The following is a 14,433-nucleotide window of genomic DNA, read 5'->3' as shown; positions in this document are numbered from 1 at the left end:
AGGCCAGGTGATCATTATAGCCTGTGCCATTTGAGGGTGAAGGTTGCAACCTTCTATTAGGGGAAACCCTAATAAATCCTGAGTCGTGTCCAGTGATGAAGAGGAATTAAGAAAAACAAGGCAAGTAACACTGGTGGCTTGTTTCATCCCTTTACTAAGTGCTCCCTCATGGCTTGACTGAGATGGATCTAAATTTAGAAAACAGATTAAAACTGTACTTTTCAGAAGGCGACCTCAGGCACGCACAGATGTCCGTGGGGTGGCCTCCGTGCCACTGCAGCAGCAGGACAGGTTGCAGTTGCTTCTGTATGGCTCTGGAAGGATGCTACAGCTTCCCTTTGTTCTGCCTCCTTTGTTGCATAAGCACAGACAGCAACCACCATTAGCATTAATGATGAAAAGCAATTACTGAGGTGACAGCTTCAGCTTCAGTCCTCATTAGCCTTGTGCCCATCAGACCAAATACCTGCAAACACCTCAGTCACCCACAACCCTGGCCGTTTTGCTGTTTGCTTCTCACTGTGAAAAGTTAAGGCCTTAATGCCAGTGAATGCAAAGGGAAAGGGAGAAGAAGGTTCTTGCTTTCTGCTGTTACAGTTGCAGTTTGCTATGGCAGCTTACATTCTCAGCTTTCCATGCCGCATGAAAGGCATTGAGCCTGACAAAACCACTACTCAGTATTTGGCTGTCGTTTGCAATTTGTGTTATTGTTAGCTCAATGAAATAATTTTCTAAGCTGCCTTCTTTCTCTTTCTTCCTTCTCGCTTTCTTTTTGCCCCCAAATAAATAACTGAAGCGACACGAAATATCCCATGTCAATACCTTGTATTTTGTCCGCTAATCACTTTGTGAAATTGCATGTAAGTTCGTTTTTCCAAGTAGAATTTGGTTTCTGGCTGAAGCTGAAGCAAGCTCCTAATAGAAAGGCGGAGAAACATTCTTTACATAGGTGTGTCTTCCTTCATGATGAGTAATTAAATATTTTTGTCCACATGCTTATTCCCCAGTGCTTCTGATTGCTACAGCTGCTTTACCCTATATTAAACAAATGAGCTCACAGGAAGGACTCCCCTGTCTATAGAGGGACCCCTGCATGGTCATGGGATTTTGACTTTTGTTTCATTGTAAGCTTTTAGCAGAGTGCTTGGTAAATCTGTTTCATCCAGCAGCTTTCTGTATTGAGCATTCTGAGAAAGAGCATTATATTTTATCAGAAAGTATCTTTAATATTCATGATCAAAGAACAGCTTGTGTTTACTCAACAATATTGTCTGTTGGTATCCTCTAGTCAAAACTTTCCAGTATTGCTTACAACAGCCCAGTGATACCTCCTTGCCCATTAGGCAACCGAGGACTTTTGTTTAGGTGGAGATTAGCAATATTTTTTGGGGCATCTAACCATCTGTTTCTTCTGCTTCTGAGAGGTTGGAGGAATTCCTCTGCTTCTGAGAGGTTGGAGGAGTTGCTCATGTTTGAGCTGGAGGGAATTTGAAAAACAGCTACTTGTAGCTAATCATGTTTTCTTCAGTGATTAGCAGCATTCCCGGGGGAATTGAACAATTCCCAGAGGAGTAGGAGTTATGGACAAAGCAAACTTGTTCTCCTTATGTTTTGTTTTAATTGAAATGGGGGACGTTTTTAACAAAAACAAGATTGTCCATTGTCGCAGAATCACAGGATTATGGCTTTTATTGATGTGGATTGTTCTAATACTGATATGTATCTTTATTCTTGTTAAGCAAATCCATTACATCTCCCACATATTTTCATTATAAAGCAAGAAATAAGAACTTCATTGAATTCTAGCACATTTACTGGAGTACACATGCAGACTTTTAGTAGTTAAACTGATGTTTATATCAGATATAAAGATCAATAGTTTTCATAGTTACTCTATGTTTTAAACAAAATGCTTTAATGGTGTTCTCTTGAAACACAGCCAGCATCTCACTGCATGTAGATGTAGGTGTCTGCTCAGAAGACAGAAACTGGGTGCGGGGGAGTGGGGGAAGTAAGGCTTGATGGGAAAATTAAGATACGATGATCCCCTAATCATGAAAGAGAACTCAAGTGATTCCTCTATTGCCATTCAAGAAAACCGACAGGGCTACATGAGACAAATCATAAATCTGGCTGTAAACTCAAAACTCAAGTCTTAGGAGGAGCGGCTGAGGGAGCTGGGATTGTTCAGTCTGGAGAAGAGGAGGCTCAGGGGAGACCTCATTGCATTTTACAACCTCCTGAAGGGAGGTTGTGGTGAAGAGGAATTTGTCCTCTTCTTCTAGGCGACGAGCAGGACCCGGGGAAATGGCTGCAAGTTGTATCAGAGGAGGTTTAGATTAGACATAAGGAAGAACTATTTCTCTCAGAGTGGTCAGGCACTGGAACGGCTGCCCAGGGAGGTGATGGAGTCGCCGTCCCTGGCAGAGTTCAAGAGGTGTCTGGACGATGTGCTGTGTGATGTGGTGTAGTGCTGGTGGTGGCACTGGTGGTGAGGAGATGGTTGGACTGGATGATCTTATAGGTTGTTTCCAGCCTTGTGATTCTGTGATTCTATAACTGTTCTTGTCCCTGAGCCTGGGGTGTCTCTTGAACAGGGCAAGTGCTGCAAAGTCTTTGAGCTGCACTGAGTATCTTAACTTTCTAATAGTATTGATGGCCTTGGATATACTGACATTTTAGCTAATTTCAGAGATAATTGATGTCAAATACTTAATTTCATTTTTTCTTCTCTTTTGACTTGGTTGCTGTGAGAGAAGGGTAGAGGTGTAGCTTTTGACTTGGTGATCTGAACAGAATGAATGAGAATATGCTTAAGCAAAATTGAAAAACAAATCAATGTTATAGATTTGGATGGTTTTGAGGAATGTTTTTTTTAGTTTAATGCTGTAAATTTTTTTTTTTTTAATGCGGAAAAAAATTCTGGTAATAGGTGGTGAATCTAAGATTAGGCTAAGAATCCAAGAGTTTATGTGAAGGAAATACAAAACTTACTTCAAATTCAGTTAAGTCATAAGAACATGCAATTGTGTGACTGATGTTTGCACTTGACCAGATTTGATCTGTTCAACATCCACGTAGGGACACAATCTGAATAACAGAAGCAAGGAGATAGGTGCACTGATAGAAGGCAATTTTTTTTTTTTTTTTTTTTTTTGCAGTAAATCCTTGGATGAGGAAGAGATTTTACTTTTTTTCATTCTGATTTGTGTTTGTGTTTTGCTTTGTTTTTTTTTTTCTTCCATGTCACAAATCCCGCAAAAAGATGAAAGCATAGCTTGAAATAATCTGAAAGCTGAAATGACACAAAACAGGGCAGTGCAAGTGTGGACTGAAGGCTTTTATGGAATCTGGTATTTGATAGTCATTTTAAAGCTTTCTTTCCAACTTATTTGTATGTAGTGTTTGTCTTTGGTTATATATAAGACCCCCTGCTCTGTCTCTTAGATTTTAGTGTGAGCTTCATAGTGAGCTTTATAATGTCTTTCTGTATGGAATGCGACAGGGCATTCAAAAATATCAATACAGCAACTTCTTTTTTTAGCAAAGCATGCCTCCCTTTTTTATTTTCTGCATCGTTTCAGTGGAAATAAAATCATTTGTATTGTATTTCATATGAAGGTGATGCACTGACTTCAAGTATAATAATGGACTCTTTTGTTTTCCTATGCATATTTTTCTGCAGGTTAAAGTGTGTCAGGAGGAAAACCTACCAAACCCCGAAACACTGTTGAGTAGATACACTTTCAACATGAATCGTGCATTTAGTAGGAAGAAAGGTAAGCCATTTCATTTTTGTTGTGCTGGAAACATAAATATCCTGTATACATTCTTGAAGATGTTAAGAATTATACAAGAAAGTACTTAGGAATAATTACATCTGATCAATTAAGTAGAGATGAGCAACCTTTTGTGATGTATAGAGTAAAGTGTTCTTGACAGTTAGAAAAAAAACTTTTTGGATTCTAAGGCTTAAGTTTAATGTAATACTTTTTTCTTTACGGAGACGTGTGTGCTTATATAAAAATATATACATATACAAATATACACCTATATGTTTGTGGCTTTCCTGGGCTCACCAATGGATGTGCTAGAGAGTTTTAGAACTTCTAAAGACTTAACAGTGACTTCTGCATTTACGTTATGTTCCCTGGGTTCCTGGATAAGCTATTTGAGAAAGCCATCCTTTAATATACTCAGAGTATCTCATGCTGCAGAACAGCTCTTAGCTTTAAGAAGCTATTTTGAATTTGCAGCAATCTGAAACGCACCCTTTCCAAAAGGATAACAAACCACTGAATATTCAGAGTTGTGCTTCTGTTTGCTGCTTCTCTTTTCGTGGTCTATTGAGGCTTAAGCATACTTTTTAAATGAAGTAAAACAAGTGTAGTTGTTACCTTTTTTTCTGTCAACATTCTTGTATTTTCTTTTATTTGTTTAGAATGTAGGAAATCAGTCATGCTACTTTCTTTTTGTTCTCATGTTTTCTTCTAAAGATTCTTAAGTGTGACACACTAAGCCTGAGCCTCTGCTTCAGTAATCAAGTGAACTCAACTGAATTGAGGCAAAAAATTTTGTTTATGTAGCAAGAATTCCTGCTTTTGTATCATTATCAAAGCTGGGTAGAAAAGGAATCTGTCATGCATTAAAGCATCATGAAGAGATAACATCTCTGCATCCTTTCCTGTCTAGTATATTGATTTGCTACAATGAGACAAACTGAGATAAGCAAATCAGAACACCAGAATTTGTCGTTTGATCACAGAGGAGATAAACATTATCCATAAAGGCTACAAAAACCAATTAAAGATCATTTGATACCTCAGAAGAAAGACAAATGCTTAGGAAATAAACTGAAATCCATAACTGATGCTCTTAAGCACCGATGTAACAAACCTATCAAGAGATCTGTACCTACCAGTTACTTGGTAATGCTGCCTAGATTATGCCAAAGAATTTGAGAGACTGTTCCAATATCTACGAACTGTGGATTTATTTATCATGGGTGGGAAAGAAGCTTAGAGTTTTAATATTTTTTGTTGTTGCAAATGGTTTTTTTCTTCTAATGATTTATGATAATTAAAACTTAGCAAACCACATTTCAGAAACAGACTAATTCTGTTTTATGGGCTACTTATGGGCTGTCTGACTTGCATACAAAGCTCTGAAATCTTTCACTAATTCAACTTGCTCTTGTTGGCAAGGGCACATTTAATCAATTCTGAGGTTGTACCCTCTGGTATCTGAGATCGTTAGTTGGGACTGGATTAATTCCTTTCTGTGCTCACCTGCTTGTGGAAAGAAAATTCTTACGAACTTCACCTGAACTATTGGAATTTCGAGAGCATTTTCTTTGTTGGTTAATCAGGTGGGTTTTTTTTGTAGGTTATTTTCTTTACCCCCAACAAGAACAACGTATTTATCATGAAAGGCAGGCACAGTGAACTGAAACTGTGGCTGCTTAATGATGATGCAGAATTTGAGGGAACAGAAGATTTTGACAGTGGCATCCCCTGAGTTTGCTGATAGTAATGCAACATGCTTACATTCTCATATTCTAAGAAAAAGACAAATTCCAGATAAACAATTGTCAAGATATATGTATACTTATATATTGCCATTTGATGTTCAGAAAAGCTTGGCTATATCAGTGTTTAATAAGATGTAATCTGAAAAACAAATCTGTTCAAGAGTGGCTCTAAGAGGTTTGGCTGTTGAACTATAATGTATTTCCTAATTTCACTCCAGATCTCAGAAGTAAAGTGATTTCCATATATGAGTTTGGTGAGGTTGATGTGGGTTTCTTTTGTTCACAAAAACACGGATATTTTGAAGAGCTATATATGAATGCAGTGACTTTCCCTGGCAGTTGTCTTTAAAACTAAATTAGCCTCCAGCTGTCTGTGCTGGTAGGATTTGTGCTAATTAGAAGTTTGCAGCAGTTTATTATTGTGGAGCAGTTTGAAACAGCTGTTTCAAACATATAGAATTCCTACCAGAATTTGAATAGGTGTGATACGTTTACAATAGCTAACGATTATCTGAAATGTGTGGAGCTGGTATCGCCCTTAAATCATCTTTATCACAGTCAGTGTATACCAGTCTTTCAGTACCATGCATGTTCAGAACATAGTAGCTCCTTAAATCTTTGAACCAATTATGATGCTGATTGTGCTGGATCACACCTCCCTGTACTTGCTCAAAAGCTTGGTTCTTGCTTCACTGCCATTCAAATGGCACAAGTTTCCTTGTCAAGAAGTGCTTTCCTTATTAACAGCAGAGGTCAATAGGTAAAGCAAAAAAGAAAAGCACTAAAAACAACCGTATTGAAGGCTGGCTAGCAGAGTGTGCATTTACAAAAGAGCTGCAAGGAACAAGTTACTAGTAGGAAAAAAATATGAGCTCTTGGTTAATTAACGGATACCATTCTAAGGAAAAAAAAAAAAAAGAAGCTTCCCAAAGACACAGAGTGTGACATGAGTGTGTATTGAGCATTACAGAACAATGGATTTGTCCTCAATCATAGTAGTGCTCTTCAGAGATCAAGGCAAGGCTGGATGTGGCTTTGGGCAGCCTGGTCAAGTGGTTGGCAACCCTGTCTACAGCAAGGGGATTGATACTAAATGGTCTTGAGGTCCTTTTCAGCCCAGGCCGTTCTATGCTTTTATGACCAGACTCTTATCTTTGATATTCCACTACTGCAGTGGAATTTTGCAGTATGTAGGATGTCTGGAGCAAGTACTTAGTGTAAGTTTATTTCTGAAGGCTATTATATGGGTGTGAAATAGCCATTTCCAATGACTATAGCGTGCTGAGGGCTCTGTTTCTAAAAATGGGCATTACTGTCATTGACCACATGACACAATGCAACTTCTAGCTTGAAGATTTCATGTTTATATTTCAGTTGAAATTTTTTTGTAGTTGACTGATGGATGTTTTAGTTAAAATCCTAACTGATGTAATAAAATTTAAAATTGAATATAAATCAAGCTTTCATCTTTCACCCTAATGATGACAATGAGAAATACAAGAAAATGAGAAGCATGAACAAATTCAGCTTGTTTCAGGGAGTTCTTACCCAGGCAACTATAAATAAATTGAAGTTGCAATATCTGTTCTGATCAGTTTGCTCATATAACATGTAACATTTCATAATTTATGAAATAACATTGAGAAAAAAGTTGATTTCTGGTATTAAGCTGATACCATCACCTGCTGAACTCTCATGCTTCAATATGGGAAAAATAGCCTTTGCTTCCATACCTGTTCCAAGTAAAAGACCTGACCTTCATGCTGACATCACCGGAAGTTGGTTGGATTACTAATAGCATATATCAGGGAGAAAACTTTCTATTTTAGAAATATGGTAAGACTTAGTAACTGTACAAAAACATAAATTGTACATTCCATTCCTTGGACTATAATCAAAAGAGGTTTTATAGATTAACAGTCTCTTTCCTTTTCTTAGTTAAAGAAAAAAAAGCAGACAAAAACATCAAATCAAGAACAGTGTATTGTATGTTCATGTTGCATTGTTAATATAACCATGCTTGTGAAAATATATATCAATCTATCAACAGTATCAGGAGCTTTCTTTTGGATTTGATCTGCTTTTGGGTCATTATCTCTGTCAATCTTTTATTTTGTCGTTTAACATCTAGTGTAGTAGTAGCACAGTTGCTTTGATATAATGCAACATGGAAAGTGACAGACTGAAGTCTGTTCTATCCTTTAAGTATTCATCTTCATGATTTCAGTCTTCTACGTAGGCAGTTTAGGAGTAATTCTTTGTAACCTCTTGTAATTATTTGTAAGTGACCTTTGTAACAGCTGTTTTGTTCAACTTTGGGATTTTTCTTCCATTATTTGTGTATTGTTATCCGAACAGAATTATCATATTGGTCTTAATTTACATGGTAGTGTGTACATAAAATCTGTATACACAACCAAAAACATGAGTTATGTTGTGGGTTTTGTTGTTGCTGTTGGAAGGGGTTTGTGTGTGTGTGTTGTTCTTCACATTTCTCTCCTTTTTGGTGAGTGGAGGGGATATCTCCCAAATAAGCCCAGAACACTTGTCTGGTTCTGTGGATTTTTGTTCAGTCATTAGTTCAAGAAATGGTGTAACTATGAAACAAAAATGAGCTAGCATTGTTTGTGTTCTGCCACATTGGATATGAGAAAGAGGCACAATTGAGTATGGGATAGCTGTAATTCAGACTTTTTGGGATAAAAACATTGCAACTCTGAGTGTCTCAAAATATTGCTAAGTATGTAGCTCCATGTATCCACATCTGCTAAATTTAGCCTAGAATTATGGTGTGTGAAATCCAAACAAGTTTACCTCGTTTGTGGAGGACAACAAATCACAGTTGAGTGTGGTTCATTCTTTCTTATACCACAGTGATCCTATTTCATCTTAGAGTAAATGTCAGTCTTAGTTTACAAGAAGTTCAGTTCCAACGCTGCTGTTGGGTGCAGGAATCTGAATTTGCTAATGGTGGGTTTCTTTGGCCTATGAAGGTTGGTGATTGCTGCCAGGTTATCAGCTCATGAGATGTAGATGGCATTCATAATATTAAAGGGAATCTATTGAAGCAATTGCTTATCAGGAATTGTAAGTTTCAGCAATATCCTTTCAATGTAGTGTCTTTTGAGTCTCGTCTATGAAAATGCAGACGGTTGGATTTAATTGTCGGGGTTTATATAGGATGCTCTTTTACAAGAGTGGACTGTCTCTAATGTGACCTTTATCTGTACTGTAGACTTATGCTACATTCCGGAGGGACATGTATTTTGGCTTGTCTTTCTTTGCTGAATGAGTAGACAACAAGTGAAGTGCTAAAAAGTGTTAAGTATAGCTCTAAAGCAAATATATTCTTTGAAAGACTTGAAGTATTTCATATCAATGGTTTAAATAAATTATGTATTGCATGCTGCAATTGAACACAAACAGTAGATATTAAAAAATAACATCAGTGAATACTCACATACTCTGAAGATGTTCATGTAGTGGCTATCTTCTTCACTGTGGTCTACAGATATTCTTTTGAATACAAAGCAAACAAAAAAAAAAGAACACAGCATCACCAGAAAACAGCTGCTGCTTGGTAAAAACTTTTTAATAAGAATTTCTACTAGAGCAAAGCTTAGATGTAAAGGATGCCTTTTTGTTTATTGAATGTGTTGTTTCACTCATTTATTATCTTAACACCAGAAATTGCTCATCTTAATAGCTTTGAAATACCTACACAAATATATTTCGTGCTTTTGAGATAATGCTTTGTGGGTTTTGAAATACAGTATTGTGCAAAAACAATATCCAATAATGCTTTTTAGCTCATTAACTGCATATGGTCATGTTTGTTTATTTTTCATTTTATTTTATGTTACTGTTCTTGTTAAGCTACTGAGGTTCCCTTTAAAGTACGCTAACAATGAAAATTGCTGATTTGCTATGCCAATTTTGGAAGGACCAAGTCTTCCATCATGTGACAAGGAAGTGTGTTTTTATTCTGGAGCATGTGTGTGCATGCATGCTTTTGTATGCAAACTATATTTGTTCACTTGCCCTGGGGAGCTGAGAAAAATGTTCCTCATCACAAAAATAAAGCAAATAACATCACCTCTGAATTTTAAAGGTGGAGTGAATGGATTTGACTGACCCGAATTGTTCTGGAATGAATTGGCTGTAGTATGTAGTATTTTTAGAGGATATACAACTGCAGATGAAAAGTACATATTGGAAACTCTATAAGGGTTCATGTTGAGTCTGCACAGATAAGCTTATTTTCTTTTGAGACTTCATGCAGCATGCTTTCTCTCTTTGGCCTTGCATAATATTTTGCTCTCTCGGATGAAAATAGTGTGGCAGCTCCTCCATCATGTCTAAATCTTAAGATTTCGTTAGCTATGAGTGAATTTATTTTCCTCAGCTCATTCTTAATATGAGAATAGGAGGTCAGGATTGTAATTTCCCATTGCCTCTTCTACCTGCATTATTTTCAGGAGGTCATAGCAGAAATGTGTTGCCTGCTTACAGAATATTCAAGGCATCTCAAAGAACAGGTCTATGAATGTTTACAAGGATACTTTCCAAAGTAAGTTATTTTTCCTCTTGCAAATCCTGAGGAGATCCTTTCAGTACATAAACACATTCCTTAACTGTACAGCACAAATTCTGTCTCTAAAACAGAACAGCATTGGAAGAGACCTAAGCTTTCTGGTTTCCACCCTATTAAAATTTATGCAGCCTCATTTAGCAGTGTTCAATGTTTTATACAGCAGTTAGTCAAGGGTTTGCTTTGAGATCTACAAGCAAATAAATCCTTGATGCAGAATTGTTTTTAATGAGTAATCTAGAGTTGTTGGTGAAGTGTACTGTTTAGGTTGTAAGCTTGGGGAAGTTACTCTAAATACAGTTCATGAGTTGCACACATACCCTGTTATTTAGCAGGATGAATGTCTAATTAAAGACAAGAAGCTTTATTTTTTGTGTGCACATAAAGCTCAAGATGCAACTTTGCAGCTTCAACGTGACAAGTCTTGAAAATGAGTCATTGAGAGGTCAGCCAATGCTTTTTGTAAATAAGTTAAACTTCTCAAGTTAGAGCATCTACTGCATTGTTTCCTTTCAGTAATTTTTTTTAAATCAAGATTGATGCATTCCTGCATTTATCTACAGTCACACAGGGAAATTTTACAGCACTCTAAAAAGCAGAAGCTGGAGGCTTGATTTGAATGTACTCCATAGTGAAAGTTTTTGAAAAATGTGGTTACTTGCAATGGATTATACTATGCTAATCTCTTTCACCTTCAACTCAAATCTTTCAGCAAAGACAGAGTTCTATTGCAAATCTTTCACTGGCAACATGAAGGTACAGGTTAAAGTTCTGTTTTGTTTGCTGCTGTGATTTAAGAACTTGTCACAAGTCCTTAATATGAGTGAATAAGGAATGCAAAAGCAATGGCTTGCTAATCAATGATTAGTTGTAGCTATATCTTCTTTTAATCTGTCTTTGCTCTTGTCAAAACTGTCCTAGATGCTAACATCGATGTCTTAAAATATGTAGCGTATAATGAGGAGGACATGCAGTGAGTGTTCCTGTTTGAGGAAGTGCAAATAGTAGATTTTTTTCACTTTGTAACCATGCTAGCAAGCATTGCTATGATATCATTTCACTATTTTAGTAATCAGCTATTTAAAATGATTCATAAGGTTCTAAAAATTAAAACAGGAGGACATTGAGAGGCTAAACATTGTGCGAAGCTCCTTCTGTTTTGGGCAGAAATGGCTTCAGTATCTTGTCAAAGAATAGATATGTCTCCAAAGAATGGTTTTTTTTGAAAAGCAAAGAAAAAAAAAAAAAGCCAAGAAAAACAAGCTAATTATTTTGTGATTATGTATATTGAGTGTCATTTGCCTTTGCATATTTGGGACAGAATTTGACTTATTTCTGTTTAATCATATTAACCTGATCATAATTTTAATAACTTCCACTTGAATATATAGATTGTTTCCTGTCATTTCTCTGCAAGTTGAGGTGAATGCCCTAGCTGAATTACTGGTTGCAATGTTTAAATACTGCATTCATATCAAAACTCTGGTAACAGGTATCTTACAGTTCAGTGTTTCTGTTAGCTGTCTGTGTGGATTTCAGAAGTGGTTTGGCAAGCTGACAATTGTATATTGCTGTTCATAGTACTGTATATTATACTGTGAAGATTTTCTTCATCGATACAAAGATAGATACCCTAGATTATATGAAAAATACAGATACATATATATGCATGTAAGTAAGCTGCTTGTTCCTTGAATCGGTGCTGCATAGATGTAGCAATGATCTTGTGGGATTTCCTTTTCTTTGGAAGACTGCAGGAGACAAATTTTGTTAAAGATGTTTTTCTTCACAGCAAGGTTTATAAAACAGAAAGAAAAGACAGTTTCAATGCTTCTCTTCTGTTACTCAGTATCCACTGATGTCAAAGAGATTTTGACTCAGTCAAGAATGAAGGCTTTAGTTTCTACTTTCTAGATGGGATTGTGTTTTCATTGGGGTACTAAAAATATGTTCAAACCAGAGTCTTTCTCTGTTTGTTGCATTAACTTGAATGGCCACTTGAGCTTATGTTTGATAAATATATGGAAGCTGAGTTAAGCGGAGCCATGTGTAGAATCCATGATGAGTATGGGATTTAGAGAAGCTTAACTAAATCAGCACTACTAAGCATTGTTTTGCAGTTTAATATAATAGGAGAGTTCACTTATCTTCCTACAAAATCCATTCTACAGTACTTCAGCATGTAGTAATGCATGCAGAAATCTATATCTCTGAGAGCAGTTTCTTGGCACTGTTGCTTCTTACCTTTTTGCTAGATAAATGGTGAGTTGTGTTGTTATTTAACCTAATGTTCTTCTCTAAGTGCAGCACAGTTCACCCAGATACTTTATGAAGTCTTTGGGTCTATTGACTTCAGTGTGGGATTTGCATGTTTCCCTTCTGTTCTCTTAATGCCACCAAGGTCACAAAGTGCCTCTTTCCTCTAGACAAGCTTGTACTCCACATGGATTCAGATTGTGAAGTCTTCTCCCCTTGATGGTAGAAAGGGACTGGTGTGATTCAGCAGGGCTAGAAAGGAATGAATTGCCGATGCAATTACATCTATCAAATGATTCATTTTCCAAATGTTAGTTTTAGGCAGCTTTCCCACTGGCAGAGGGCAAAGCCCAAGAAACTCTTACAGCAATCAAACGCTCTTAAAGTCTAGATCGGGTGCTGTCCTGCTGCTACAGGACATCCATCTCCACAAGTCTGCTGCACAGCAAGCATGTAATATAATTGAGAAGTACTCGTGTCTGGGCATGCAGGGTTACTGGCTCTCTTTAAGCCGCGCTGTGGCTTACTCTGAGTTGCATTGTGAACAGCGTATGTTCTTCCCATCTTCCCAGTGGTACTGTGTTAGTCACAACCACCACATACTCAGCATTTTGCCTCCTAGCATCTCCCATGATTCATTCGAGTTAAATTCTGCTTATGCTTTAATGCTTTTTGGATGGCCCTAAGTCATAATTCTGAAAAGAAAATGCACAAATTAGGCGATTATGTCAACTTTAATATTAATGTTAATGCAATGTAGGTTGATAGCTTCAGACAAAGTCTGGAACAGATGTGGTTTTCACCAGGTGAAATAATTGTAGTTTTCACTTTCTACCTCAGTTGCGTACAATGCATGCCTGTGTCAGTTTTTGTTTTGTCTAGGTTTTGGTCCTTTTTTTAGAACTTGCTGTTTTATTTATCTGTTAAATGTCTAGAAAGCTTGCTTCTATGTAATTAATAAAATCATAGTGTGAGCAGTACTTCTCATTTCATTGCAGGGCTTCCTATTATGTTTATTGCTTCAAAATGAATAAGTACTAAACCATGGTAAACCATTTTAAATTAATTTTAATAGTGAGGAATCACATCAACAGCAACCACACTGAAATGAGCTGTTTAAAAGAACACTGGTTTTCTTTTTTTGTATTTTTCTGGTCAGTTGGTTGCAAAAAGCCTGAAATTTGTTATTTGGAAGGGCTGTGAGAAATAAAATTTAGTAGTATTTCAAACAAATGTTGAAAAATAGAGGCATAAGTCCAAAATCAGAGCTTACAGCTCAAAGAGAAATGCTGTTAACAAACCTCTGTAACATCTGCTCTCTTATATTTTTTTTCTATCCCTGTGAATTTTCCCTCACATTGATTCTGTTTGATGTCAAGAGATCTTTCAGAAATGCCAGTAGCCTGTGACTGTTGCCTGCCCTTAGGAAATGGGCTTCCAGCATCTATAGAATACATACTGCCTGGGTCACAGTGTCTGCGTATCCACATGTGGATGTTGGAAACACTACTTGCTGGCTTGTTTTAATTAATGCCATGAATCTCATAAAATCCAGGTAGCTTTTTGGTACCCAGCAAAGTTAACGACTTCCTTTTGAGCAAGGAGAACCTTCCTGCATTGCTTTGCTTAAATAAGAGTGCCCATAATATTGAAAATTTCCCAACAGCATTATCCCTTGCTGCAGACCTTACAGTACACAGGTGGACAACTTGACAGAAATGCTTCAGGAAAAGTTTTGTGCCTAGTGATAATAATGGAAAGATTACCAGCAGCTTAATTGAGACTAGCATTTCCAGCTTGGCTCCTAAACTAAATCATGCCATTTTTTGGGTTTGAACTTGTCTCTCGTGGGATGGAAACAAGGGAGGAGAAAGCAATTTTATTATTTTTTTTTTCTTAAGAGCTGTTAGTTTTCCTGGTACACGTTTGGTCAGTTTAGTCTTTTGAAGCCACAGCACTATTGCTTGTTTGTTCTTGTAGACTGTAGTGACTGTGTGGTTGGCTTTTGTTCTTTGAGAGATTCAATATCTTATTTCGGAGCATATTTTGCTAGATT

At 36.9% G+C, this 14,433-nt stretch overlaps 1 protein-coding gene across 12 annotated transcripts in view; it reads left to right on the top strand.

The window, feature by feature from the left end:
- Positions 1-14,433, top strand: part of GULP1 (GULP PTB domain containing engulfment adaptor 1) — a 277,838-nt gene that overhangs the window by 67,012 nt on the left and 196,393 nt on the right. For all 12 annotated transcript variants that reach the window (XR_008204949.1, XM_052676483.1, XM_052676484.1 and 9 more), the window contains one exon: positions 3,686-3,779. Coding sequence is in view for 11 of the 12 variants with exons in the window: in XM_052676483.1 (XP_052532443.1) it covers positions 3,752-3,779 (28 nt within the window). In the remaining variant the exon portion in view is untranslated. The remainder of the gene's footprint in view (positions 1-3,685; positions 3,780-14,433) is intronic.

Source organism: Tympanuchus pallidicinctus, unplaced genomic scaffold (genome assembly GCF_026119805.1).
Source record: "Tympanuchus pallidicinctus isolate F22 unplaced genomic scaffold, pur_lepc_1.0 scaffold15, whole genome shotgun sequence".
Classification (NCBI taxonomy): Eukaryota; Metazoa; Chordata; class Aves; order Galliformes; family Phasianidae; genus Tympanuchus; species Tympanuchus pallidicinctus.
The sequence above is the reverse complement of the archived record's forward strand: the minus strand, read 5'-3'. Positions and strand labels throughout refer to the sequence as shown.